General features: G+C 31.2%; 2 protein-coding genes and 1 long non-coding RNA gene across 5 annotated transcripts; all 3 read right to left on the reverse strand.

Annotated features, from left to right (window-relative positions):
- Nucleotides 1-317: 317 nt before the first annotated feature.
- On the reverse strand, nucleotides 318-9,287 carry LOC100797374 (synaptotagmin-5). The gene is made up of 12 exons (XM_006600667.4): nucleotides 8,833-9,287; nucleotides 8,695-8,745; nucleotides 8,483-8,603; nucleotides 7,647-7,768; nucleotides 7,126-7,227; nucleotides 6,526-6,600; nucleotides 4,844-4,923; nucleotides 2,885-3,035; nucleotides 2,559-2,789; nucleotides 1,362-1,655; nucleotides 1,169-1,282; nucleotides 318-641 (listed from the first exon to the last, which is right to left on the reverse strand). The coding sequence occupies exons 1-12, from the start codon at nucleotides 9,040-9,042 to the stop codon at nucleotides 495-497; spliced, it is 1,698 nt and encodes a 565-aa protein (XP_006600730.1). The 5' UTR covers nucleotides 9,043-9,287; the 3' UTR covers nucleotides 318-494.
- Nucleotides 9,288-10,436: 1,149 nt separating this feature from the next.
- LOC121173824 (uncharacterized) lies at nucleotides 10,437-13,059 on the reverse strand. The gene is made up of 2 exons (XR_005889315.1): nucleotides 12,830-13,059; nucleotides 10,437-10,706 (listed from the first exon to the last, which is right to left on the reverse strand). It is a non-coding gene; the product is annotated as an uncharacterized lncRNA (long non-coding RNA).
- Nucleotides 13,060-14,266: 1,207 nt separating this feature from the next.
- On the reverse strand, nucleotides 14,267-18,601 carry LOC100798260 (calmodulin-binding receptor-like cytoplasmic kinase 3). 3 transcript variants are annotated; one of them, XM_041011153.1, is made up of 8 exons: nucleotides 18,066-18,601; nucleotides 17,520-17,994; nucleotides 17,158-17,370; nucleotides 16,642-16,901; nucleotides 16,295-16,460; nucleotides 16,123-16,212; nucleotides 15,238-15,536; nucleotides 14,267-14,573 (listed from the first exon to the last, which is right to left on the reverse strand). In XM_041011153.1, the coding sequence occupies exons 2-8, from the start codon at nucleotides 17,779-17,781 to the stop codon at nucleotides 14,364-14,366; spliced, it is 1,500 nt and encodes a 499-aa protein (XP_040867087.1). In that variant the 5' UTR covers nucleotides 17,782-17,994; nucleotides 18,066-18,601; the 3' UTR covers nucleotides 14,267-14,363. The 3 variants fall into 3 exon arrangements, with proteins under 3 accessions (XP_040867087.1, XP_006600732.1, XP_014625422.1); XM_006600669.4 differs by having other exon boundaries at nucleotides 17,520-18,344; nucleotides 18,442-18,596; XM_014769936.3 differs by having other exon boundaries at nucleotides 17,520-18,341; nucleotides 18,442-18,594.
- Nucleotides 18,602-25,876: the final 7,275 nt, after the last annotated feature.

The raw sequence follows: 25,876 nt of genomic DNA on the forward strand, positions 1-25,876 counted from the left end.
TATTCTCAATTTCTCTTCAATTTGGTTGCTCTTTTACTTTGTTCTTATTTTTTAGTAATTACTTATCTCTCTTTTACTAACAGTATCCAGTCACAAGTGGGATTTGATTTTGAGATAATAGTTATCAAGGATGTAATTGACTTGTTGCAATATTTAATAGTACAATTTAAAGTGCTACTCCATTTAATAAATGCCAGATAATTTGTTCTGAATACGGGAAACAATAAGAGCATCAAAACTACAGCTAAAAGACAATTATCCAACCACGAGCTGTTAATTTTACATCCCATCATCAATGGAGCATTTATAGGATAATCTGATAGAGAAATTCATATATCCTTACCATTATTACCATGCCTGACAAGACGTATGTACATTTGCTAACTGTAATTGCTATTAAGATACACGATGTCTGTCTGAGAAATTATGGTCCAGATATCCACAGCCACAACTACATCCTCTATAAACTTATATATAGCGAGGGATAGGAAAACCTAAGAATCACGGAAAATTGGTTGCGGCATCCACTTGAGATGCAAATTCAAAAAGCCAGATTTGGCTCCATCTAGCACAAAACGTTCTTTGTATTCCCCTTCCAGTATTACCCTGGTAAGCGTCAATATGCATCTGCCCATATAGTCCTGCATGCATTACGGGAAGAACTTATCAGAAGAAACCAAAAGTTATCAACTTACTAAGTCGTGGATAGTGGTTTGCAGCATGAATAGAGTAATAAAACAAACAAGACAAGTAATAGATTCATATCTTCAAAATAAATAGAAAATACTCTAAAATTATCGTAATGAAAATTCAATAGTCGTCACATATTATTCAGATGGATTGAAACTAATTTGTTAGGGTCAAATTCTCAATGACTGAATGTCCTCTCTCCTCACTCATTTACTTGATGTTCTCTCCCTTGTTATCTTTCTCTTAACCATTTCCATTTTCCCTTTCCTTCCTACCCTATTTGCCACATGAGCATTGTTGCTACAACTCAAATCCTTCTTTTGCCCCTTACTCTTATTTCCCACATCATCCAACATAGAAGAACCCAACAGTTTTCCATCATTTCCCACATAATTAGTATTTAAACTTCAATGCCATTTGACTGAAAGTCATCAAGACATTAGAAAAAGGCAATCTAAGTACGTCTACAATTGTTTACCTTTCCGAATGTGTCGTGGTCCCAAACTTCAACAATTAGCATATCATGTAATCCATCCTCAACAACAAAGTCAAATGTTTGATTCCAAACAGGATTCAAGCTGTCATTCACAACCTGAGAAATTAACAAACTTTTAGGCCCAAATAAGTTTGTAATGTGTTCATAATTAATTAAGCCACAAAATTGGGAATACCCTGGTTTTGTTTTTTGTTTCTGCTTTCTTCAAGGTAAGAACAACAAAAGGATCAGATTTCCCCATGAAATCTGTTGCAGGCAAGTCTTCAGCAGATATTACAGTAACAGAAAGGACTCCTCTAATAATAACCTCCTTTTTCTTTTGGGTAACTGCGTTTTCATTTCCATTAGACTCTACTCCATTCGCATTTTTAAGAACCTTTTCCAAAGATGTCATTGAGTAGTTGGGAGCAAATGGGTTTGTAAAGCTATTCTCCATGCCAAATGGACAGTACAAGAGCTCCAAATGTACCTAATTAAACAGAACAATAATTGTAGCAGGTCAGATTTCGCTTAATTATTTGGGGAAACTTCCCTTGTTCAAAAGTCTCCCAGCAAAATTTTGATTATAAGTTGATACAAACACACTTAACAGAGGAAAATATATTTATTGTGCCATACAATTGAAAATATGTTCACAATTGTTTATAAACTAGGAAATGATTATAAATTCATATTGACAGGTACTTTTGAAATATGAAATGAAGCACCTAGACTTCAAGAGAGAAGTTGGGTTTGTCAAACGTAGGGTGCAAATCAATAAAACAGGTTGAAAACTTTAAAGTTTGAACAGTACTTTCAGGAATTTAATTTTAATATTATAGTTTGAAAAGAAAAAATTAATCACTTCTTTGATTGATATTTGGATGGGAATTGCATGAATGACAAGTGCAGCCTAAACGAAAGTCCAAGGCTCTTTCCCTCTTGATGGCAAAGCTTGATTGACTGACACTAAGAGCCATTCTTTCTTTTGAACGCATTTTGCACATATTGTAGGCATATTTTCATACAAGTGTATGTGTTTTCATGTTTAGGCTCTTAAATATGTAGTTATATAATAATTTTAGCATATGATCTATGTAGAATTGAGCCTTGTACATTGGACTATGGTGTGCCCATGTGATGTCTATGCCTCATAGTCATAGCTCCTTGATTTAACAATTATCCAGCTCTAGGTATGCTGCTAACAGGGTAGCATTCTGCTAACCTATTATTTGCAAAAAACACAGGATAGCTAAGCACTATAGTGTCATGGGGGTTCGAAAGGTAAACTCCAAAGTCACAAAAAAATTCTCACCTAAACCAAGAATCTGCAAGCCATCTATAGTTTTAAGTTTTAATAATTAATATAGCAAGTCATACATGTATTTCTTACCTGCCCTCTGTTCTTCGTATCCCTTTGAATCTCCAAATCCTTGACCAACTTCAACCAAACATCCTTTACTTTACCAGGTTGAAGTTCACTAAGCTGTAGCTGAGCACATCCAATCAATTCAGATGACTGTAAACCCTCAGAATCATAAACTTTAACAGTTACGTGCTGAGTGGACACATCTTCAACAACAAATTCAAAGTGTTCATTCCAAATCGGATTCAAATCATTGTTCTGGAGGGAGAAAACAAAATTAGTTATTTCTTCCATAATTGAAATCCAATAATTCTCTAGAGAGAGAGAGAGAGAGGAAAAAGAAATCAACTCACAATTGTTTTGCTTTTCTTCATTCTTTCGCGTAAAGGCCGTATGTATACAACGGCATATGGATCTGATTTTCCAATGATATCCTTGTTTGTTAATTCCTTTGCTTGCACAAGCTTTACTTCTAATATCCCCTCGGGCTTCAACTCCAAATCACTAAACAATAAAACACAGTGAGGTCCAAAATGAAAACCTGTGATTCAACCAGATGAAACCACAGTGAAAGTAGTCCCATGATTAACAAATCATTAGAATATTTAGAAGATATCGCATAATTTGGTATTATATCTTCAGAATTGAATATCTTAGATGGTCCCTAGTAGTGTTTCCAAGTTCTATTGAATTTCATGATTACCCTCAATTTAATTAGGAATAGGAGTCTAGTATTAATATAAAATAGTGGCCATGTTTTGAATTGTGTATCGCATCCTTGATCCTTCATACCAATATCAAGATAAGTTTATTAGTCTAAGAGACCCCCCCCCCCCCCCCCCCCCCCCCCCTTTTTTCTATTCCTAAACCCTCAAATTTCAACGTTAAGAAATCCAGTGATTGATACAGCCACATTAATTAGCACTGCCAAATTGACTGGTCAAAAGGTTTAGGCATGGGGACCAGACATAAAGCAATGCGGAGATAAATATTTCCAAAGGCTAACTTGGTCTAGCATCTCCACATGCCCCTTAGTATTATGCATCACCATTTCATAGATTATAATTCGTTAGAACCATAACTTGTATCATGAAACTAGTTGCAGAGTCTCATTTATAGCTCATTGGCAGTCATCACTTATATAATTATTAGATTATATCTTATGATTTCAATTCCTCTAAAATAAGTAAAATAGTAAAGGATTTTAATTAAAGTATGCTAGTGGCTTACTTTATTGTTTTGGATCTCTGCTAGTTAGATATATCTTGTCATGTGTAATTGTAGCTAGTTCTGTTACACAGACAACTGTCAGAGGGCTGTTAGATTCTATTATAACAGCCTCAGACAGCTGTAACTAACTCAGTTGTATTGGGTTCTGTTATTCAAGACTCTACAAGTGCTCTCATCATTCAGAGACACTAACCTTATGCTTGTTTGAGTGTAAATAGAAAGGTAGGAGATGAGTGAGATAGGATAGAAATGCCAAATTTCTACTTGATTGAGAGAACAAATAAGAAGTAAAAATTTTAATGGATCCCACCAAAAAAAATTCCCCCTGAAGTGGGGGGAAATGTTTGTTACATTTGATTTTTTTTGTTTTACTTTTTTAAAAATTAAATAGTTTTTTTATGGCATAAAATAATAAATAATTTTATGTTTAAGAAAAAATATAATAAAATGTTTGAAACTTTGACTTCAATTAATTTTTTAATTAGTATAAAGCTTTTTTATATTATTGATTTATTTATTTCTACCCACTATTCCACTCATCCAAACAAGCAAAGAAAAAAATTTCACTTCTCTTTTTTCTTACTTATATATCCACTCAAACGAGATTTTATTTACCTTATTTCTCTTTTACTTCTATCCTTCCGAATTTTCTACCTCTTAAGTTTTTCCTTTTTATTTCCCTTATAAATTATAATCCAAACAGAACATTAGTGTATTTTTTTTTAGAAGCAATCACTTACTTTTTAAAAGTGCTTATAGGAAGCTGGCAGAAATAAGTAATAATTTTTGCAAAATAAGCTAAACCAATCACAATAATTTTAACTTTCAGATCAGAAAACTTCAAGATCAAGATGCAACTCTCTCTCTCACACTCACACATATTCCTCTCATTTTTTTCAAGTTTCTCATCTGCTCATCTTCTAATAAAAGTATAAAACACATTGTACTCAACTATAGTAGAAATTCCAGAATCAACCACCCCCCCAAAACCAAGAACTTAAAGGTTGGCAATAACAAAAAGGGAATGACAATGATAACATTGAAGTGTGCTCATGTGATCCTTCTCTATTTATTTGATTTACCTGTAATCTCCAGGCAAAATGGGTACAACTTTTCTCACGGGCCATGTAATAGAATCTTCAACAGCATCCCGAATTGCCCCCTGTAATAATTTACTAGACCTAATTATTATAAAACATTTGAATTTGAGGCACCTAATTAACTAATCTAATTAGAGAGAAAAGGACAAAAATGCAGAAAAAGATATAAGAACATGTTAGGATCTAATTGCAAGGTGTGGGGACTTGAGTCACACATTAACAGCATGGGATTCTAGTGTGGGGTTTACAAGGCCCTGGGCACTCCAACTACAATGACTAGCTTTTGCAATGTGGTTCTCCCAAGGTTCTTATCAATGGTATCATAGCTTTTCACCATGCCTCTCAACTTCAAACAAGCGGCATAGGTGGTGGCATCAGCATTGTAGGGTTCACACAAGACTAGTCAAAGAGCCAGTGGATAGCCAGCTTTCGCAGGCACTGGGGCTGCAAAGCATTGTATAATGTTAAGATCCAATTGTAAGGTATGGGACTTAACTTAAATCTCACATTGGAAGTGTAGGATTTATAACTCTTGAACTCTCCAACTACAATGGCTAGCTAGTGCAGTATGGTTCTCTCAAGGTTAATATCATAAAGAAAGAATAATAAGCTCAGCTAACTATTTTGTTTATGAATGATTAAATTGTGTATAATATAAATATAAATTTTATAAATGAAACACAATGCAGTACCGAATATTGATATGCTAGAAGGCACCAAAAGTAACAACAGAGGTACAAGCCAACACATAGAAATGAACACAATATTGACTTCTTTTTTTTATATCAAACCAATTACATGAAACATTCCCTAGATTACTGGTTATATAGTCACTTAAAAGTTCATTTTAAAAGCTTTCATGAATGACAAAAATACATGAGTACAAACTTCAAAATGAATTCACAAGTGTCAAATATATGCACGTGTTCAGTGCACTCTGAATACTAGAAATTGAACACATAATGTGCGCTAAAAATCAAGAGATGAAAAATCATTAATATGTGTGCTAAAATGAAGAGATGAAAAATGGAGAGGAATTGGGATGTAATTATAAAAAGTATTTGTTTTTAATTTCAATTTCACATTCATAATTCTACATTTTTCATAATTTCATTTAACAAAGTTAATGTACTTTGGAATGTTTTTTTAACAAAAAGTGAGGATGAAAACCCAAGCTTTGTTTTCTTCACTAATACTTACAAAAATTCTCTTGAGAACAATTGCCTTTTATCTAACCAAAGTAAAATGAATACAAAGCTATGGCCATTTTTTTAAAAGAATCATGAAAAGTGAAAAACAATATTCTATCAAATTTCAATAATCGGCAAAACAGAAAAATAAAATGACAGGAAATTAAAAGATCAGCTGGAGTTGATATAAATATATAATTCTTTCTATAACCAACACCTCTGTGCTGTGCATGAGATTCATGGCATTTATAATGATAAAAGAGTGACCAGCACATAATATCTACTTTGAAGACAACAACAATTTAAAGTTACAAGTTTCCACATCAATACTGGAAATGCTTTCAAATAACAAAATGTGCTCTGTGACGATTAACATGACATATTCATCATCAGAGTCAGAGATGTTAAACTACAGCAAAGAATGGTGAAAGCTGCAAATGGATATCATTAACAGAAAATGGGAGTAGTCCAAACCTCTATTGCATCATATAATCCAGGAATTGCTGATATGTCGCCACCAATGACTTTTAGAGTAAAATCCAACTTTTTCTGAAAGTTAAAATTTTCTCAAATGATTAAATATATTACATGGTGCATAAGGTTGAATGTCTTTGTAATTTGTAGAAATATGGCTTGACAAGTGTTTCAAGCTTGCTTAAAGAAATGTGAGAGGATGAAATTGCATGTGGCTGTATTAGATCACATTGAAGAGAAAGGTGTCATGAGAAGAAAAGAGGGGCTGTTTCCATAATTAGTAACTAACTGTAACCACCAAGTCACAAGGTGGCAACCTTGCTGTTTGACAAAGGCTCGCCCACTATGCGAGAAAAAATAAATATGAATCTAAAATCAATTGGGTTCTATCCATGAGACTAATGCAACTGTTTTAACAAATTATTTGGCTAGATATTTCAAAACATATAACCTAAGTTTAGCTTAATTAAAAATGAACCTTAAGAAAGTGTTTGGCCCCATTGTACTACAAAAGAATGAGTAAATCCATTGAAATCTTGTCCTAATGGAGGTGCACTGAAACAAGTACCAAATGAATGGATTTAAGAAGAGATATCATACCTTTTGCCTTAATGAATAGCTAACAGCTCCAAAACCAGGAAATTCATCAACTAATGGCTTGAAGATCAACCTAAAAACACCCGTAAATCCAATATTTTTTACCTGAAAAAAGAGTATGAGAACACAAAATCAACTACATTTTTTCGAAGAAAAACCCTCACATAATTAATGTGAATTACTTGTGCACAAACGGCTGATGTCTAATAATTTTTTGTGCATGTTAATAATCATGACAAATGCAGGAAGAGGAGAATCTTTCCTTCACCTAGTTAAATATAGCATTCAGTTCCAGTGCTAAATGGATTAGATCTCCAACTAAATTGGAAGAATTTGGGTCTCACAATAGTTTGATTGAGTGAAAAGAAAAGGCATTGTTTGGCATGGAGCTTTCAAAGAAAGGGACAAGTGGAGATATTACTAAAAATAACTTAAACAACTGGAGCATTTGAAAGAATCTAACCAGCTTCTATTAGTAATTAGTAACCAGACAAGCAGTGGCAGTAAAAAGTTGAAAGAAGTACCTGCACCGGTAGTGCAACACCAAGAAGAGTTTTAATATCAAGTATAATACTTGGGTTCCCATCCCATTGCATTTCTAACTCCATTGTAACACCATCCCCTCCATCCTCAATTATAGACACGCCTAAAGAACATCAACAAATTAGAAACTCCAAGTCCAAAGAAATGTATGACATTGATTAGCAAAATCTTCAGGTAGAGATCCTTTAAAAGTAAATTTAGTAGGATGATAACTTGATGCCATAAAATGGGGAAGGAACAAAATATATAAACTCAAGCAAATATGAGAAGCCTCCTCCCTCACACCCAAGAAACCACTTGTAAAGATATTTTGCATATGCCTACTTAGATTAAAGCTAGAAGCAAGGGATCAACAGATAATCACAATTATGAACTTGTCGGGATTCAACTCAATAATACAAGATATGAGTTGAAGGCATGCCTCCTGGAGCTGAAAAATAGGAATGGTGAAAAATGAAGCACGATTAAAAGGTTGTGATTTTCACTCCTTGGTGCTTGACCTAGGGTGGAAATTAGAAAACCATTTTAGTACCATAGATTGGGTTGGTGCAAAAACTGAAATCTAGTTATTCTCCATTTCAAATACAAATTGATCTACATTTCGTTTTACTAAGCAAATAGATAACACATTTCATTCTCATTTTCAATCTACTCGGTTTCCACTCCCCTCAGCACTACAAGCTAATTCCCCTCTAGCTAAAGAAAACAAAAAATTAAATTGAAGCAAACAAGTCTTACACTGTTGAAAATCACAAATACTTGTAATTAAGCACTATTTAAGTCCAATTGCACCAAAGGAGAAGTGGATCGAACGGACCTGTAAACTGTGGAGCTACAGTACCAAGAGTAAACTTGGAAAATTTAAGAGCCGCCAAAACCACGGGTCTATATTCTTCCAGAATAGGTTCCACCGACGCTTTTATGAGCTCAGAAGCAGCCTAACAAAACCGATGCAGAGTTAACAAATTCTTCAAAAAATGAAGAACCACAACGAAATCCAAATCTAAAGCACAAAGCAGAAGGTACTACCTCGTTAACATAGGGCCAGATCTTGGTGAGATGCGAGTTAAGCCAAGTTAACTGAAAACAATAACAAAAAAAGTGTGAATCATCGAAACAACGAAGTGAGAAGATTGAAGAAGAGGTGCTAAGAAGAAGAAGGCTCAACTTCTGGCTGGAAGAGAAAACGACCCAGGAAGGGTAGAACTGAGGCGGCAAGATCTTTCTGGAATCTTCGACGGTCATCCGAGCGAAGGCGGCAACGGTGGTGGCGAGCTGGGAGCGTTGGGCGGCCCGGGAGTTCTCGCCGCGGACGAAGCCCACTATGATGGCCAGGCCCACAATTATTCCGACCACCACTCCGAAAATGAAGCCCATCGTGAAAAGCGTGAGACTCGTGAGTGAGTGAATCCAAAGCGTTGAACCCGTGTTGTGTTGTGTTGTGTTGTAGTAGTAATAAAAAGTAGTCTAGTTACTCCATTATTAACTTACTGTAGCAATTTGGAAATAAGGCACATTATAACTTCTTCCATTGCTGCTAAATGAATGTCCAATTGCCGTCCCACCAATCAAATGCCGCCTTATCGCAATTTTGCTTTTTCGGATAAGGTACATTTTTAATTGGATCTTCTTTTACAAAAACAAAAATAATTTAAGCTTTTTGTGGAAAGACCCACAAATATGAAGAGAGAGAAAATAAATGAAAGATGTTTTCTTGCTTCTTTTTTTATTTTACAAAATGAAAAATGTTTTTTTAAAGGAAATTATACAACAGTAATGCAAAATTATATTCATATTTTGTGTTGTTTGTATGATTTGAGTCAAGTGGGCAGTATTATTACATGTGGATTGTTGTTGGTGAATTTTGATTACATGTGTTGAACAAAGAATAATAGCAGTCACATGAAAATAATATTTTATGCTCAAGTAAAAGTAGATTTTAAGAACATTTCTATTGAGAGGGTCTCATTATCTTTTTTCTTAATAAAAATCGGATGTTTTATAAAATCTCGTCGTTGTAGTTTGTCTTTGTTAAGATCTTTTAAAACACTAAGTATTTATAAGATTGACTCATTGATTAGGTTAGGGTAAAGGAAGAATGAAGGAAGAAGAGATTGAGAGTTTAAATTTTCCAATTAACATTTCTATTAAACTAACATTTATCCATATAAAATAAAAGAAAATACAACAAAACTTAACTTTACTCATAAAAATCACATGACAACAATTCAATAATATATTTAATTAAATTTTATATTATTTTATTTGTATTGTTGATTGTTTATAAAAAAAATTACTTTTTTTGTTTCCAATTATAAAATTATTTGTCCATTTTTATAGGACTATTTTTCAATTTCTAGATGTATTGATTATTTTTTTCTAACATATCCTTAATTAATTATTTTTTCTCCAAATATTACTGAAATAAAAAATAATGAAATAGACAGAGAAATAAAAATAAAAGAATAATTTTTGAATAATAATATAAAAAATTAACATATTTAATATAATTAATTAAATTAATTATTTTTTAAGTGGCTTGAATTAGTTGAAGTAATCTTATAAATGAAAATAGAAGGAGTATATAATAAAAAAAAATTATTTTATAACTTAACTAATTGTCCTGTGTTGGAAAACCGACCATAATAAACACCCAACAGATCTTGGTTATCGATATTTATCCCTTAGATTTCTCTAACAATTAATATCATAGTTAATGAATTGAATTGTATAAGCTGACTCAAATGAGTAAGATGGATGGGCGGGCAATCTAGGCATGGAGATGTCTTTGATTATTGATACGAAAATAACAAGTGTCTGTGTTGTGAGAGATGGAGGACCAAAACAAATGAGCAGAAAGTGAAAAACATACTGATGTTTTCTAAGCATGGACATCACATCAACTTTGTATTCGATGAACCAGCTCTCAAAAACTGATCGCATGATGAGCACAATGATCCAAGTAGTCTTCTCGATCCCTATATATCTACCCGCTTCAGCTCTTCTTTAAGCCATATATGTGCATTAAGGCGTGTACTTCACTGTTATGAAAGATAACTATTACCAAAAATACCATAAAAAGAAACAGAAAATTTTCAAAAGACCAAATACACGACGGAATGTGGCAGTTGACAAGCATACATAATTGGCAGTGATTATTCAACAAAAATGGATACAGAGCTCTAAGCAACAATTTCTAACATTCTTAAATCTTAAGACATGGAAACATCAGAATGCTGCTATCCACCATTCCTAACAAACTGGCACTTGAGTCATGATGTAGGGAAGTCAAAGCCTAGGACAATATTTTGCTTGTATTTAGAATATTTCTTCTTCATTTCTGTTTGTTTATCAGCAATCATTGGAAAATAATGAAACGAGAGAAACTGTTATTGTAACACACTATAATAACTATTATGCATCCATATACTTTTATGCATCGTATCCAATACAAAATATAACTATTTGTAATATAAAGTTGTAAACCATCTTTTATCCGCCTAACTATTTTAACAAGCTCATAAATTAATTATTAAATATGTATTTTTATTTATTTTAAATTGTATTGAATTTAAACTGAAAATAAGAAAATATTTTAAAATAAAAAATTATTTCGAAAAACATCATTTGTTTTAATCCAATTTAATTGATTCTTTATTGAGTTAAGATGACTTGTTGGTCTTTTAAATCAATGAATCAATAAGTGTGATAATTGTGAAATTTGAGTTTAATCGGTAATCAATTTTGATTAAGAATGATTATAATTTTTTCATTTTACTGTTATTTTTAATTAAATAATGAAAAAATTAACATTATTGTAATTTTTTATCAGCAGACGTTTAAAAGAATAAATTTTCAAGTGCTTTGGAGAAAAATTGATGCAAAACCCAAAAGAAAAAACTTTGAAGAAAAGTTGGAGATTTGGATAGTTCGTTTAACGCACAAGACCGGCTCAGTGCACTTGCTTGCTTAGCTACCAGCTCACGTTTAGCGTGAAGAAGTCATACAAGAAAGCCTAAGGTCGCGCTTAGCGTGAACTCTACGCTGAGTGCGTGATTAAATCGTCATTTTCGCTAAGCCCAGGAGTGCGCTCAACGCAAAATTAGTCAGCGTGAAAAGTAAGTTATCTTAAATATATAAAAGGAGTAGGAAACAGGAAGGAAAGACACACCGAGTCTCAAAACTCTCTATTAAATATATTCTAAGTCTGAGCATCATCTCTAATAAGGGAAACTCTTCTTCTCTAGCCATTCTTCTCTTCCCTTCTTTTAGCCATTCAATCTCTTCTTTCATCCACACCAACTCCTAAAGTGTAAAGCTTCTCATAGCAATGAGAGGCTAAACTCCATTGTTGGAAGCCTGACAGATCAACTCTTGTAATGGAACTCTTTCTTATTATCTATTCAATGCAATCGTGTTTCTATTGCTCTTTTCTGTGCCTATTTGTTTATTATGGTATGATCATCCATATAGTGTTTAGGGGATAATGCATTGAAAAATGGTTATTTTCTAAAAAATTGGAAAATGGTATCTAAATGAATTCATTGCTAGAAATATATTGATATTCGTTTAGTTTATTTCATGTATCTCTAATCTTAATACGAATTATTATTTTTATCTTTACAAAGAAATTTGGGAAAAAATAATAGATAAATTAGACTCTTCATACGGAAAACCAAAAATAGAGTATCTTAGTAGATGTAGGTGAAAATAAGGATATCATTAGAGAAAAAATCATTAACATTTCATCATAAGTAATCTTAAAATATTGAACCCTAATATATTTCCATTCTAAATTCATCTTTCTGCGTTTAAACTATTGTTTATTTTTCTTGATTCCTTTCGTTTTCCTTTTACCTTTAAATGTCATACTTACAATTCTTTATCTTTTCTAGTGATTGCTTAAAAATTGAATTTGTATTAATTTAATTACAATTAAAATCCCTTTAAATTCAATATCCAGATTAATATGTTTTTAAAAGTTCTTAATTTTAAACACTTTTTTAACCCCTCTCACTTTTTTATATCTCTATTTCTATGAAATCATATCATTTATCTTAATGCTTTTGTCTCTCTTTCCTTAGGTATAGAATAGATATTTGGATGTCTAAATATAGTTATCCTTTTTAAAACAACAATGGTTTGTGCATTGAAAGTCACGTACCGCATCGAAGTCAAATTTCTGTGGTCCTTCCCCGACTCCAATGTTGTAGTAGAAAACACGATTTGTGCATTGACATGCATCCGGCTTGCGTGGCTTGAAGTTGAAGCCTCTTCAAATGTGGGTTGGTGTTGTTCAGGTCTCTAGACAATTGTTTTATGCTTAAATTATTTTGACTGTGGGCCCTTTAATCTTGGCAGTAACTAGTACTACTGTAGATAGCTGAAACCTTAATCAACATACCAAGGTTCAATTATTATATGTTGAATAATATATTAATATATTTTCTTAAAAAAACAATATATTATTATACACTTATGAGTAATAATACTGAAGCCAAGAGATAAAATTAAAACTCAAAATAATTTAGTATGTACAATCCAAAAATTACAAATAATAAGAAGATCGAGATAAAAATAGGAGGAAAGGAATTTTATCCCTCCCATTTTCTCTTTAACATCTCTAAATGAAAATTTATCCTTTTCCCCCCTAAATCTCTGATCCTAAATAAGTATCTAATAAATGTCTAGTGGGATTGGTTTCTCAAGTGTTTCTTAAGCTGAAAACATCTTGACTGAATTCAGACAACCGTGTGTTTCCTGATGTTGTTGAATATTAAATCATTAAAATTCCAATTAGAAATCTAAAACCTGAATATTGATGAAAAAGACACATTGTTAGTTGTTTGACCATTTGTATATGCTTGAAAAGAAATGGGCAAATAGCAACCGATCCATTTAGCAATTAAGTTCTGGAATTCACCCATTTCTGTAGTCACTTTTCACTAGTGAATTCCTGTAACATGAAAACTAGCACAACCATAGATAATGAATTCACCCAAATTAGCTATTTCTTCATCCTAAAAGAGCAAACTCATATTACAAAATCCACTGCTAACTCTACACAGAAAAGTACTCCAGTGGCAAGACAAGGATGTTCCTCCGTGTACTTTTTTTTTTTGTAGAAGTTTGTTACTTTTATTCAGGTCTTGTTTTCTGAGACAGTTGGAATTGGTTTCCACTTGCTAAGTAATGTTCAAACTTTAGAATAATGACTAATGAGAGTGTATTGTAGAATAAATAAAGTCACTTAGAAAAATACCCAAATGATATGACTTCATTTCACAATGGCTGTCGGTTGAGTTCACAATGGCTGTCGGTTGAGACACCTTTAAGTAAGATAGACAAAGAAAGACAAATCTTTAAAAAAAAAGATTTAAATACAATTTTTAGTCCTTACAATTTTATTTTTTTTCATTTCATTCTTGTAAAATTATTTTTTTATTTAAATCTTGCAAATCATGTCTTCTTTGTCTTTAAAGTGCTTTAGATAATTATTTTTACTGATCAAAGCATTATCTAAAATGTTTTAAAGATTAAAAACAAAACAAACATAATTTATAAAGACCAAACACAAAATAATAATTTTGCAAGGACAAAATGCAAAAAAACATTAAATTACAATAACTAAAAATATATTTAAACAAAAAGAAAAAGACTAACTTCACAATATCATCACCAAATACCACCACCACCACTTATTCTCTCCTTGCACTCTTGAGGTAATCTGCCCTTATAGCCCACAATTGTTCGCCCACTGATTTCATGTCAGGTCTATCTGTTCGAATGGGGGCTGCACATTGAAACGCCAAATCAAACATTTTCATCAGAACATCTCCGTTTACAGCTTCTTCCATTAGAGGATCCACCAGTTCCACCACACTTCCTTCATTATACTTCCTGAAGGCCTGCATAAAGATCAAACACATAGTAGACATAGGTTGAGTAGTGCTTCAAAATGAAAAGAAAAAGTAAAGCTTTTGATCTAGTATTGAATTAAGAGTAAATGGTATATGTACAAACCATGTGAAGTTCTTTTTATACTGTCATTTAATTATAATTTGTGATATGAATGGTAAGTTTGTTGACTTTCAATAAAAAATTTAAAAGTCATACCTATCATAATTTCTAATTGATTAGTAATGCAAATTTTTTATACAGAGAGTGCATAAAAATTAGACTCTGAAGTTAATTACTAAGAGCAACTACAAACTCAATTTTGGTTAAGCAAAAAAATAAAGGTTGGGACCGCATGATTTCTAGTTCACTTGACAATCTTGTATTCACAATGCTTTGCAATACTATGTTTCATCTTGCCCTTGCTACAAAAGCCTATAGACATGTCCAAAAGTAAAGGAGCCACTAGAGTTCTTCAAGGGGAGACTACAGTCAGTTTTGTGGTGAGAGTGGAAGTTTTCTTAAAGAGGTCCCTAACTTATGGGATCAGTGTTGGATGCGTAACACAGTACATCATCTTTTCTAAGCAAGTCAAAGGTTAAGTAGACAATTAACACTTGTAAAAAAATGAATAAACAAAAAACTCATCTTAATAAAAGCAAATTATGAGCTTACCCATCTGAGTGTAACCCGCTCTTCAACAGTTTTCTTCAACTCAACAGGACGGCGGCCTGTCACAATTTCTAAAAGCAAAATTCCAAATGAATAAACGTCACTCTTGGGAGTGAGTTGGTATGTTTTCATATACTCAGGGTCCAAATAACCGACTGTTCCCTTCACTTTGGTAGAAATGTGTGTCTGATCAGTGTTCACTGGTCCTAGCCTTGCAAATCCAAAATCAGCAACTTTGGCTCGCATGCTTTCTGTCAGAAGAATATTGGATGATTTCACATCTCGATGAATAATTTGCTTTTCTGTTCCAAGAGATGACAAAGGTCAGGCATCAAGATTCAATTGGCAGATCTATAAATATTATTAAGCTATAGGGAAATCATGTTGCATGTATATACTAGAATTAAAATAAGTTAAAAACTGAAAATCTAATAATTGGCACATTGTCAAGGCAATAAAATATGTATCTATCCTTACCAAGTACAACATATAAGAAGCGTATCAAGTGAGAGCACGAGAGGTGAGAGGAACAAATCTCAATTATATAATTCAAATGGTTAAGATAAAAACAATATTGGCCATCTATATATATTAACTTCTCTCACCTCTCACTCTCTCACTAGATATGCCCCTTACATAAGGTTGATTGCATTGAAATATGTTAAAAAGGTACCAATGATCACTACTTGAGCATAATGTCGGGTCAATAGACTGTTTCGGTAAACAAACAACACATAATAACCCTATTTAAGGCAGTTTTCAATAAACTCAAGATTTCAAAGCATTTATTTATACTCTAATTATGTAAGATGTAGTGTAGAACAATCTTACAGTTGGTTTGTATGCAAATCAAAAGTAGAAGGTGAGCAGAATAGAGTAATCACTGACCTGCATACAGATGCAGATAGGTCAGGCCATGAGCAACATCAATTGCAATTTCAAGGCGCTGATTGAAGTCTAGGATTTTTCCACGCATACCTGCCAATAATATCAAAATGACATTCTGCATTAGATTCAATATTCAAAAACAGATTGTTGGCAGATAACAAGGCAGTCTTACCATCCAAATGTTCTCTAAGGGTACCATTTGGCACAAACTCTGTAATAAGAAGGCGTTCGTTTCCTTTGTCAATATAACCTAGTAGCTTCACCAGGTTTCGGTGATCAATTTTGGCCAAAAGTTCAATTTCACTGCTGAATTCTGTTCTCAAACTATCAAAATGTTCCTATACGATTTAGCCACGTCAGGACAGAGAAAATAAGTACTTCTACCATTTTTAGTGATACAGGACAGTCAAAGCATTTCATATTCCAATTTTGATAATTTTCCTAACAAAAAAGAATCCAGAACTTGAGCATTCTAAGGTTAGCTACAGACTTTTAAACTACATACGAGTTACTTCTTACCTTTTTTGCACGTTTTACAGCCACAACCCGGCCATCTTCCAACTTGGCCTTGTAGACAGTTCCAAAACCTCCCTCTCCTATTTGTAATGTTTCTGAGAAGTTTTGGGTAGCTCTTGTAACTTGGTTCAGATTGAGATGCAACGATTTAAGTCTAGTGAGTTTTGGAGACATTGAGAATCTTGACGGACTAGGTGGCACCCGAAGTGGACTGGCTGGAATCTTATCATTAGTGGAGGCTTCGAAGGAGGAAACCGAATCCACTACAAGATCAAAATTGTTCATTACTTATTCAAGTGTAACCAGAAGCATAATCATGAAAAATAAAATAGAAAGAAAGAGAGAAAAGGACAGCATATAATAACAATGAAAACTTAAGTTTTTTAATGGAGTAGGAACAGATTATTTATCAAACTGCATGACAAAAAACCCTTCTCCAAATCCATAAAACGAATGCACATGTCTAGCATGGAAGTTATCCAGACAAAGTCCAAAAAAAGGTGGTAAACATCAACTCACTTGAATTTGGGTCCTTGGCCAGAACAGCATGAGAAGTTGCTTTACGTCTCTTGGCATAGAAACAAGGACAAAGAACAGCACAACACACCAACAAAGCTCCCCCCGCACCAATAACAACTACTTTGGATGACACAGGATTAGAATCTCCTCGTGGTGTGGATTCATTGCTCAAATCCTTCAAAAGTTTCCTCCCTGCCTTTAAAGGTAAATTCACTGCAAACAAAAAAAGCCAACACAGGTTAAAAGAAATGCTATTCTCAAAGATAGTTATAGTAAAAGTGGAAATCTACAACAAAAAAAAAAGTGCATAACTATGGCAAATGGCAAACCATACTTCAAATTAACATCATATGGTACCATACCAAAAGAGTCATCCACCACACATTTGACACTTCCAAAGTAGTCCTTCACATCACACCCCTTTGCAATATACAATTGGAGAGCCTCACAGAAAGCAACTTTGTTCACTACATTGCCGTTTATGTAGAACAGATCCTGACCATGACTAGAATACGAATGTGCCACCCAATCAGAGTCACAATCCCTTGACTGTAGGACAACCTCAGAGCCAAAAACTGTCCACAATTGCAGCAACAGCACCAAGAACAACACAGTGATAGCCATTGTTAACTAAAACACTGCAATCCAATAGGAAAGCATTTCCTTGTAGTAACACAGAAGCACCCTAGTGCATAAAATTACCAAACAAAACCAGCACAGTCTAAAACAAAAATCTTCACAGTTCCAAAATATTGACCAAAAGACCCCCACAACGATCAATCAAAGGTGTTAGCCCAATTCAGCAAATTGGTCCACCATGAAAATTGAATTGAGATTCTGAATAAAAAAAAGGTAAGGTTCAATTTCTGACAGTGAGAACAAAAGATCAACGTGAAAGAGGAGTTTGCCTTGGATGAAGTTACAGTTGTGTTGTATGCAGTGTTTCCTTAATTTCGCCAAAACCTCGAACACCATCCAATCGGACAAAACACCTCAAGGAGCCAGCTGGCAAGGAATCCAAGACAGGACCTTGGAACTTAACAATTGTTGTTGTTGAAAATTCAGATTACCCAATTCACCCAAACAGAAGAAAAGACAAAAGAACAAAACTTTTCACTGAGAACCAAGGAAAGGTGGGTTTCTCGGAATCTGGGGTGTGCAAAAGAAGAAGCAGCTAGGAGGAGCTGCTGAAGAAAGAACGCGAGAATCACATTAGGCGGCTATGGAAAAATGAAATTATTAATAATAATAAAAAATAATTAATAGAAGCAAACCCAGCTTTACATATCAAAATTGTCCCAAGTAGTAGTAGCAAACTGGCAGATAAGAATCAACATTATTCATTAATATCAAGCATAGTTTTGCACAGAGAGAGAGAAAAAAAAAAGAGAGAGAGAAAAGAGAGAAAGACAAGAAAAAGAAGCAATGGTAGACTCTGACGTAAAGCCAATTGCCGTCTCTACGTAATATATAATCGTATTATAATATTTTTTGTTTATTTATTGTTATTTTTTTGTGGAAAAAAAATTAAGAGCGAGAAATAACGCAAAGAAAACATCCATGCTCAAATTTTGAAATACTTACATTTAAGGCATCCCTTTGGGATGAGTGGGAGTTCGAACATGCAATTTGTTAGATACGAGATTCTGTTTAATTCTACTCTGAGAATTCCTTGGTAGTTAATCTATTCTTCAATTAAAATTTTTTTATTTTTAAAACTTTATATTTGGATAAAAGAATTAAATTATATAGGCATAAATAAAATAAGTCATCAGTTTAAAAACAAAATTTCAAAACTTTTAGATGAAAAAGAAGAGAAAAATTATAAAAAAGATAAGGAAACGTTTTGGAGTATCAAGAAAAAAAATAATTTTTCATATTTTAAAAAAATTTAAAATTTCATATTTTTAATTGTTTAAAATTCTATTTTAAAATTTTAAAAATTTAAATTCTTCAAAAAAAACATCCAAATAATAAATTTTAAATCAAAAAAATTTAAATTATCTGAATTTAAACGTACTATTAATGTATTATGTTGTATTCAACACCCAAATATTTGATTTGTATTACTGATATGTATTTTTTTAACTTAGTGGGATAAAGTGTGAAGATGCCGTGGTTGACCATCGAGGCTCGAAGTTGGTTGTGGAAAGCTACATTGAATTGCTAGGAAAGTATCTGGAGGACATTTTTGGGATTCTGAAAAATTATCAGTGATGTATGTGACACCATGGGTTTGAACTTTTAACCTTTTTTTGAGTTTGAAAAGGGTTTTCACGTGTGATTTGAAAATGGAAATTCAGTTGAGTAACCTTGGAGTGAAGCTGATATTGTTGTTCTCAAGTTTAATATTAAATTGTAATTACTGCAAGTTGAATTAGGGGAAATGAAATTGTGTTAGAGCCAAGTTTGGATTGAATTTGTTAGTCCATGTTAGAGACTAAAGGTAAAAGGATGATTTTCTAAACAAAAAAATATGAAGCTGAATTAGACATGATGGTTGAACTCCAATTGGAATAATATAAATGAAAAGCATCATTTGCTTTAAACAATGCAACAAGTTGAGAAGAGAGGAAAAAAAGAAAAAGCATCATTTGCTTTATAACTACTTTTTGCATTGTTTGAATTACATCTCCTAAATCCCTAATTATTTGAGGGGGGGAGGGACTTTAGAGGCCTCCAATTTTAGATAAAGATTTGACGGAAATAAGTTAAAGAATGAATAATTAAATTTACAAAAATATTAAGAAGCAGAAATTATATATGAATTGTTGTAGAATAATTGAAAGTATAATCATTTTTTTTTGTTTTATTTTTATATAGAAGATTTAAATAAATAGGTGTCCTTAAGATACAAGTTATGAAATATTTATCATCGTTTATTAAGTCATCTTAATTACCTAAAAAAATACATTTGAGTTTTAAAGATATTGAATATTTTCATTTTAATTTCTTAACTTATGTCTCATAAAAAGAAATTCCTATGCATGCATTTAAAAAAATATCCTCAATGCTTGAGTTTTATTTTAACTTTTATTGAAAAACATTTTAAATTATCTTTTTATGGATATATTTGAAACTAATCTAGCGACATACATAGTTATTCAAAGCATTTATCATAAATAGCGACATACATAGTTTTTCACTGCATTTGTTGTATTTTTTTTCTTAGACAAAAAGTAGTGCTATACTGCTATCAGGTTCAGTGTATGAAAAACTTCCCAAATCCTTCAACGCTATTGATTCTCTACCATTTCCTTTATTCAGTGCTATCAAATCTCAATCATTTCTCTCATTTTCATTCAATTCACGGTTATATGCCATCCAGAAATATAAAAAAATGTGCCTAAACTATTTGTTTAAATTATATAAAAGAAATTATGTTTCTAATTTTCTATAATAAAATTACAAAAAATATAAAGGTACTTGTATTAATTAATTTTTTGTTTAGTATAATTAATTGTCAATAATATAAAATGAGAAAAATGGAATTTAGCTAGAAAGTAAGTTAGTGACCTTTAATCATAAGTTTAAAGTTTTTTCTTATCTTGAAAAGTTTGTTTCCTTTATAAAAAAAAAGATTATCTGAGTTTTTAGGAATCTTACTTGAACTTATGAAAATTATAAACATAACTATCACAGTGAAAGTACAAATCAATTGTTATTATTTTTCTCTTAGAGATTAAATTTAGATGGATTTTGTCTCTAACTTTTATTATTGCTTTAGAAAGTTTTACATCGCATTCTTGAAAATATAATAAGAAATTGCTAAATCTCCTAAAAAAACAAGAAATTGTTAAATGTGTTTTTGCTATGAGTATTATTGGATTCAAAAGTACACCGAATTTGCTTCAATGTCATGTTTAATATGATTTTTAATGATAAATAGGAACATTTTTTCCCTAAACTATTGACGTTTAAACATTCGTCATTTTTCTTTCCAAAAAATAAGCATTCATCAATTTCACTTATAAGTTATTGACATGCATTTTATTACGATAAGCAATATCACTAATCATTTTCTGAAACTCATAAATGCCTTCTTCAAAATTTGTCTCCATTAAGTTTTTTTAGGTCACTTCATCCCAAACAAATTATACAATACCGAAAACAATTTGTTATTACTCTCTTATATGTTGAACATTTATCATTTAAGTTAAGACTGGAAAGTTAGTGACATTTAAAATATCAATCTTTTATGGATCAGTATCAACTTATTACATCCTATGATAAATGTATATCTGCCTAAATAAAAAAAACATTTAAATTGACAAAGTTTTGACTTGTTGATTAATTGATATACTTTAAAATAGTAAAATTTCACAAATAAGAATTTGTTGAATATGTATTTTTTTTAAAACGGTTATCCAAATCCAAATGGAATTTCTAAAAAAAAATGCCAGGCATATATGAATAGTGATATAACAATTTTTTTGAAATAGTTTTTTTCTCAAATAATACAAGTGTCCCCGAATATACTTTAAATCTATTTTTAAAAAAAAATCACGTGTCTTGACATTGAAAAAAATTCGAAAAAATATTATATTTTTTCATGCTGAGAAAAAATATTATATAAGTCTACGTTAAATATATAATTTTTAAAATAATTATTACAAAATTAATAATATTATCATTCATAATAGTTTATGATTTTTTTAGAGAATAACAGTTTATGATTAAACACTAGTATAAAGTGCTAATCCAATTTTTTTTGGTGAGTTTATGATTTTTTTAGAGAATAACAGTTTATGATTAAACACTAGTATAAAGTGCTAATCCAATCTTTTTTTGGTGAGTGTGCTAGTCTATTCTAAATTTAATTTTCTAATTATTTTTGTACATGTCAAAGAAAAATTAAGGGAACGGAATTCAAATAAAAATATTTTTTTTATCAATTTTAGTTTAGTTTTTTCGTCGTCAGTTTAAGTAAAGATTTTAATCTTTATTTATTTTTCGGCTTTCGTGGCTCTGCTCGTTGGGCTTAACTAAGCTTCGAGTGAGGCTGGGTATTGGGCTTAAATCGTTTTGTTTTCGTTCTACGGTTTTTAGGTCTCAGAAAAACAAACTTCCTATGAAAATATCAAATCCAATTGCAGGGCACAGAAGGCTACTTATCTTATCATTTCTTTAATTACAAAATTTATGTAATAATTTTTTGTTTATTTTTTATAAATATTATACATTTCTCTTCATTGAAAAATAAAATTTTATCTTTCAATGGTTTCTTCAAAATCACGCTCCTAAACATACTTTAAAATGATGTAAATTTATAAAATGCCTTAATCAAACACCAACTGTTAAGTATAAAATTTGATCATATTAAAGTAAAATAATCGTCTCAGAATAAAAAAATAAATAAATAATTGTCTGTTATTAATTTATTTTCAAGAAATTTTTCTGTCAGAGCATTTTTTATTCTTTAAGTAATAAAGGAAATTCGGAAGGAAAAATGAAAAAACAATAAAACGCGAGCTCCTAAGTCTTAATGAGTTATTATCATCACTCTATCTCGCTCTAATCTCATTTGGGTATCTGAATTCTTAAGTAAGGGCCTAACTATCTCTTAAGTAAGGTCTAATTTTATTTTACTTAAAACTCGATATTAATTAAATGCACACGTCATTAGATTTTTTGAATTAAAAAATGAGATTTTTTAGTTAAAATTTAGACCCAGACAAAGCCATCTTAATTTATGCACAAAAAACCCTTCTTGATCCTAGGGCTACGAATACCTGAATCTAAGAGTATTATTAACAAGTTCTATAATTTATACCACATATATATTAGATATCTTTTACAATAATGCTACGTGGATCCATTTTGGTGTAAAGTTCAGTTATGTCTCATGTCATGTGCCTGGAGGATAATGTTGGAGCAAATTTGATATAACTGATTGCATCACATGTTTTCTTGGCTAAAAAAAAGGCGTTTTCACATGCAGCAGTGAGACAACCCCCACACGCGTCGTTTGCAGATTGAGTTTGTGAATTGAAATCCTCATAAAAATCAATGCCTCTATATTCTATATTTATGGGAGTGATTTCATATCCCCTCTTTTCTTGAAGATTGGAAGTCAAGAAAACTTATTACAAATCCGTGTACAAATGCGTGTTTTTCTATTGTTATGAAATACTAGTATGATCATTGATATGAGTGAAATGAAACAAAAATTATATATTTTATTACTTTTATATTTATATTTTAAAAATATTGGATAAAGTATAAACATATTTTTTTAAAAAAAATTATACATCAATTTATTTTATTTTAAACAATTTAATTAATAAAATTTAATAGTATTTTGTTACTTTATTCCACTTTTTTTTTCTTATCCACCAAATCATAGTCTACAAGAATCTGCCTTCGTTTTGTACCTGGGACACTGACTGGGGGGTACAGATTCGAATTCCGTTTTCCTTATCTAATATCAACTTTATTCTTATGGTTTTAGACACTCAAAACAGAGGATATTGTGAATATTAGGTTTTGGTAAAAAAAGAAACAATGATAATTGTTTTTAACAGAACCAAAAACATATGAAATGACGTGTGACTTTTTTATAGTTAACAGAATTTAATTACTATATGTTTGGATATGCATCCTGCGAAACAGACTTGTCTTTGATTTTACACTGAAAAATTAATTTTGAATTCATAATTCATATTAGTTAATTTTTTACATGTTAAAAAAGATTTCAAAAATAATTTTGTAATAAAAACATTCAACCATAAATTATATCACCTTAAAATTAATTTTAACCAAAATAAATTTTATTCAAAATCAATCTTATGAGTACTTGTCCAAAGTCCAAACACAAACACACATGTACATGATAGACTTGAAAAACTGAAGCCAGTATTCCTAGCTTTTGCGTGTTTCATTTAGTAGACATGGAGAGAAACAATGTAATCCACATTTTTAAAAATTTTTCCCGAACACACACTTGGATTGGAGATGAAGTCATAATGAGAAAGAGGACAGCAATTTCCATCTTCAAGTGTGATAACTTTGATTGTAACTACATTGCAGGAATTATAGTTTGGTCTACTGGGATACTTGGGTATGATTCAAGGAATCACCAAAGATTTTTATTTTTATTTTTGACAATGGCCATACAAAGGTTTTAAGATTTCATATATAGTACTTCAGATTTCCACCAAACGTTCTAATATCTTCTTTTTTTAGGATGAAATCTTCAATTTTGAATGATTTTGGTTTACCAATAAAATATTATTCATTTTTATTTTGTTGTTCTTGTAAATTTTTATTTAATTTCTTCTTGATGATCTTGATAGTCTTTCCTCATTTTTCTAGTGATTGTTGGCCTAGAAAGGATATTATTCATTGACAAATTTTGGTTAAGTGACATTGCTTGTACAAGAAATGTCATTTATTTTGATCTAATGATAATTTCTATTTAGCAACGTATCTTATATTTAAGCAATTAAAATAAGATATGATGTTGGCGATGCCGTTAGGTTCGAACATCATTACTATTGTACAAAGAAAAATAAAAACATAAGAACGTGTACTTGTGTAGCAGCAAGAAAGTCTCCTTTTTTTTAACGTGCAACAACTAATTTTATTTGGAGGGGGAAATTTTGCGGCTTATGTTTTTATGATGCTCGTTTGTGTTTTGTTTTTGGTAAAAACTCAAGATTTTTTTGGTGGGTCTTCTATATGAGCAGTCTTTTTTTTTTTTTTTCTTCATCTTCTTTGGTGCTACTATGATACACTTTCCACTGTTATTGTTGTCATTGGTGATTTCCATTTTTTCTTAGTAGTGAGTAGGCCATTTTGTAGTATTATTGTTGATTGGAGAATCTTTTTTTTTTTTTTACTCATTGTTAACACGGTGCATCATATATATATATATATACTTGTCTAATTACTCTTTTATCATTCAATTATTTTTTTGAATTTTATTATTTAAGTTTTTATTATATTTGATCATTATATTTTTTTTAAAATTTTGGTGCATTTTATTATTATATTGGTAACAAAATGACTTTTTTCACAAAAAATTATGTCAAAACACGTCGTTACAAATTTAACATATTGGTAAAATGCGTAAAAAAAAGTTAAATGATAATATTCATAAAATAATAATAGTTAAGTAGTAAAATTTGTAATTAATTTTTTTAAAAAAATTAGGTCATGTGGTTTTTACCTCATATATTAAGAATTTTTTTTACAAAATTTTTAACAATTACTTATCGGTTGAATTATTTGAATATTTTTATCTATTGTAAAAGAAAGCAATAATATATTTTTTTTGAATGCGAAAGCAATAATATATCATTATATGATATTTCAAGTTTTTCTTTATACAAATTTATGATTATTTTCTTAAAAAAATATTTTAGTTATATCGAAAAGGCATATTTCATTTTTTTTAAAGAAACTTCTAAACATACTTAGAGAAAGAATCTGCTAACCTAACATACAAAAAAGAAAGAATATTTGCTAATATACAATCAAATATCAGATGTTAAAGCATGTTGGTTAGATAAGTTGGTCAATTAGGATTGTTTAACAAAGTTGTATTCTAATAATTGAGATCCTATATTCTAAAACTCGTTAAGTGTACGTCCAACAACGATTTAGCCGTTCAATGCAGGGGTATTTAAGTATTTTCAGAACCGCCGGCAAAAAAATAGAGTATTTTTGACAAAAACGACCCGTACCCACAATGCCATCATAATAATAATAATAATTA

The sequence above is a fragment of the Glycine max genome, chromosome 17 (genome assembly GCF_000004515.6).
Source record: "Glycine max cultivar Williams 82 chromosome 17, Glycine_max_v4.0, whole genome shotgun sequence".
NCBI classification, from domain to species: Eukaryota; Viridiplantae; Streptophyta; class Magnoliopsida; order Fabales; family Fabaceae; genus Glycine; species Glycine max.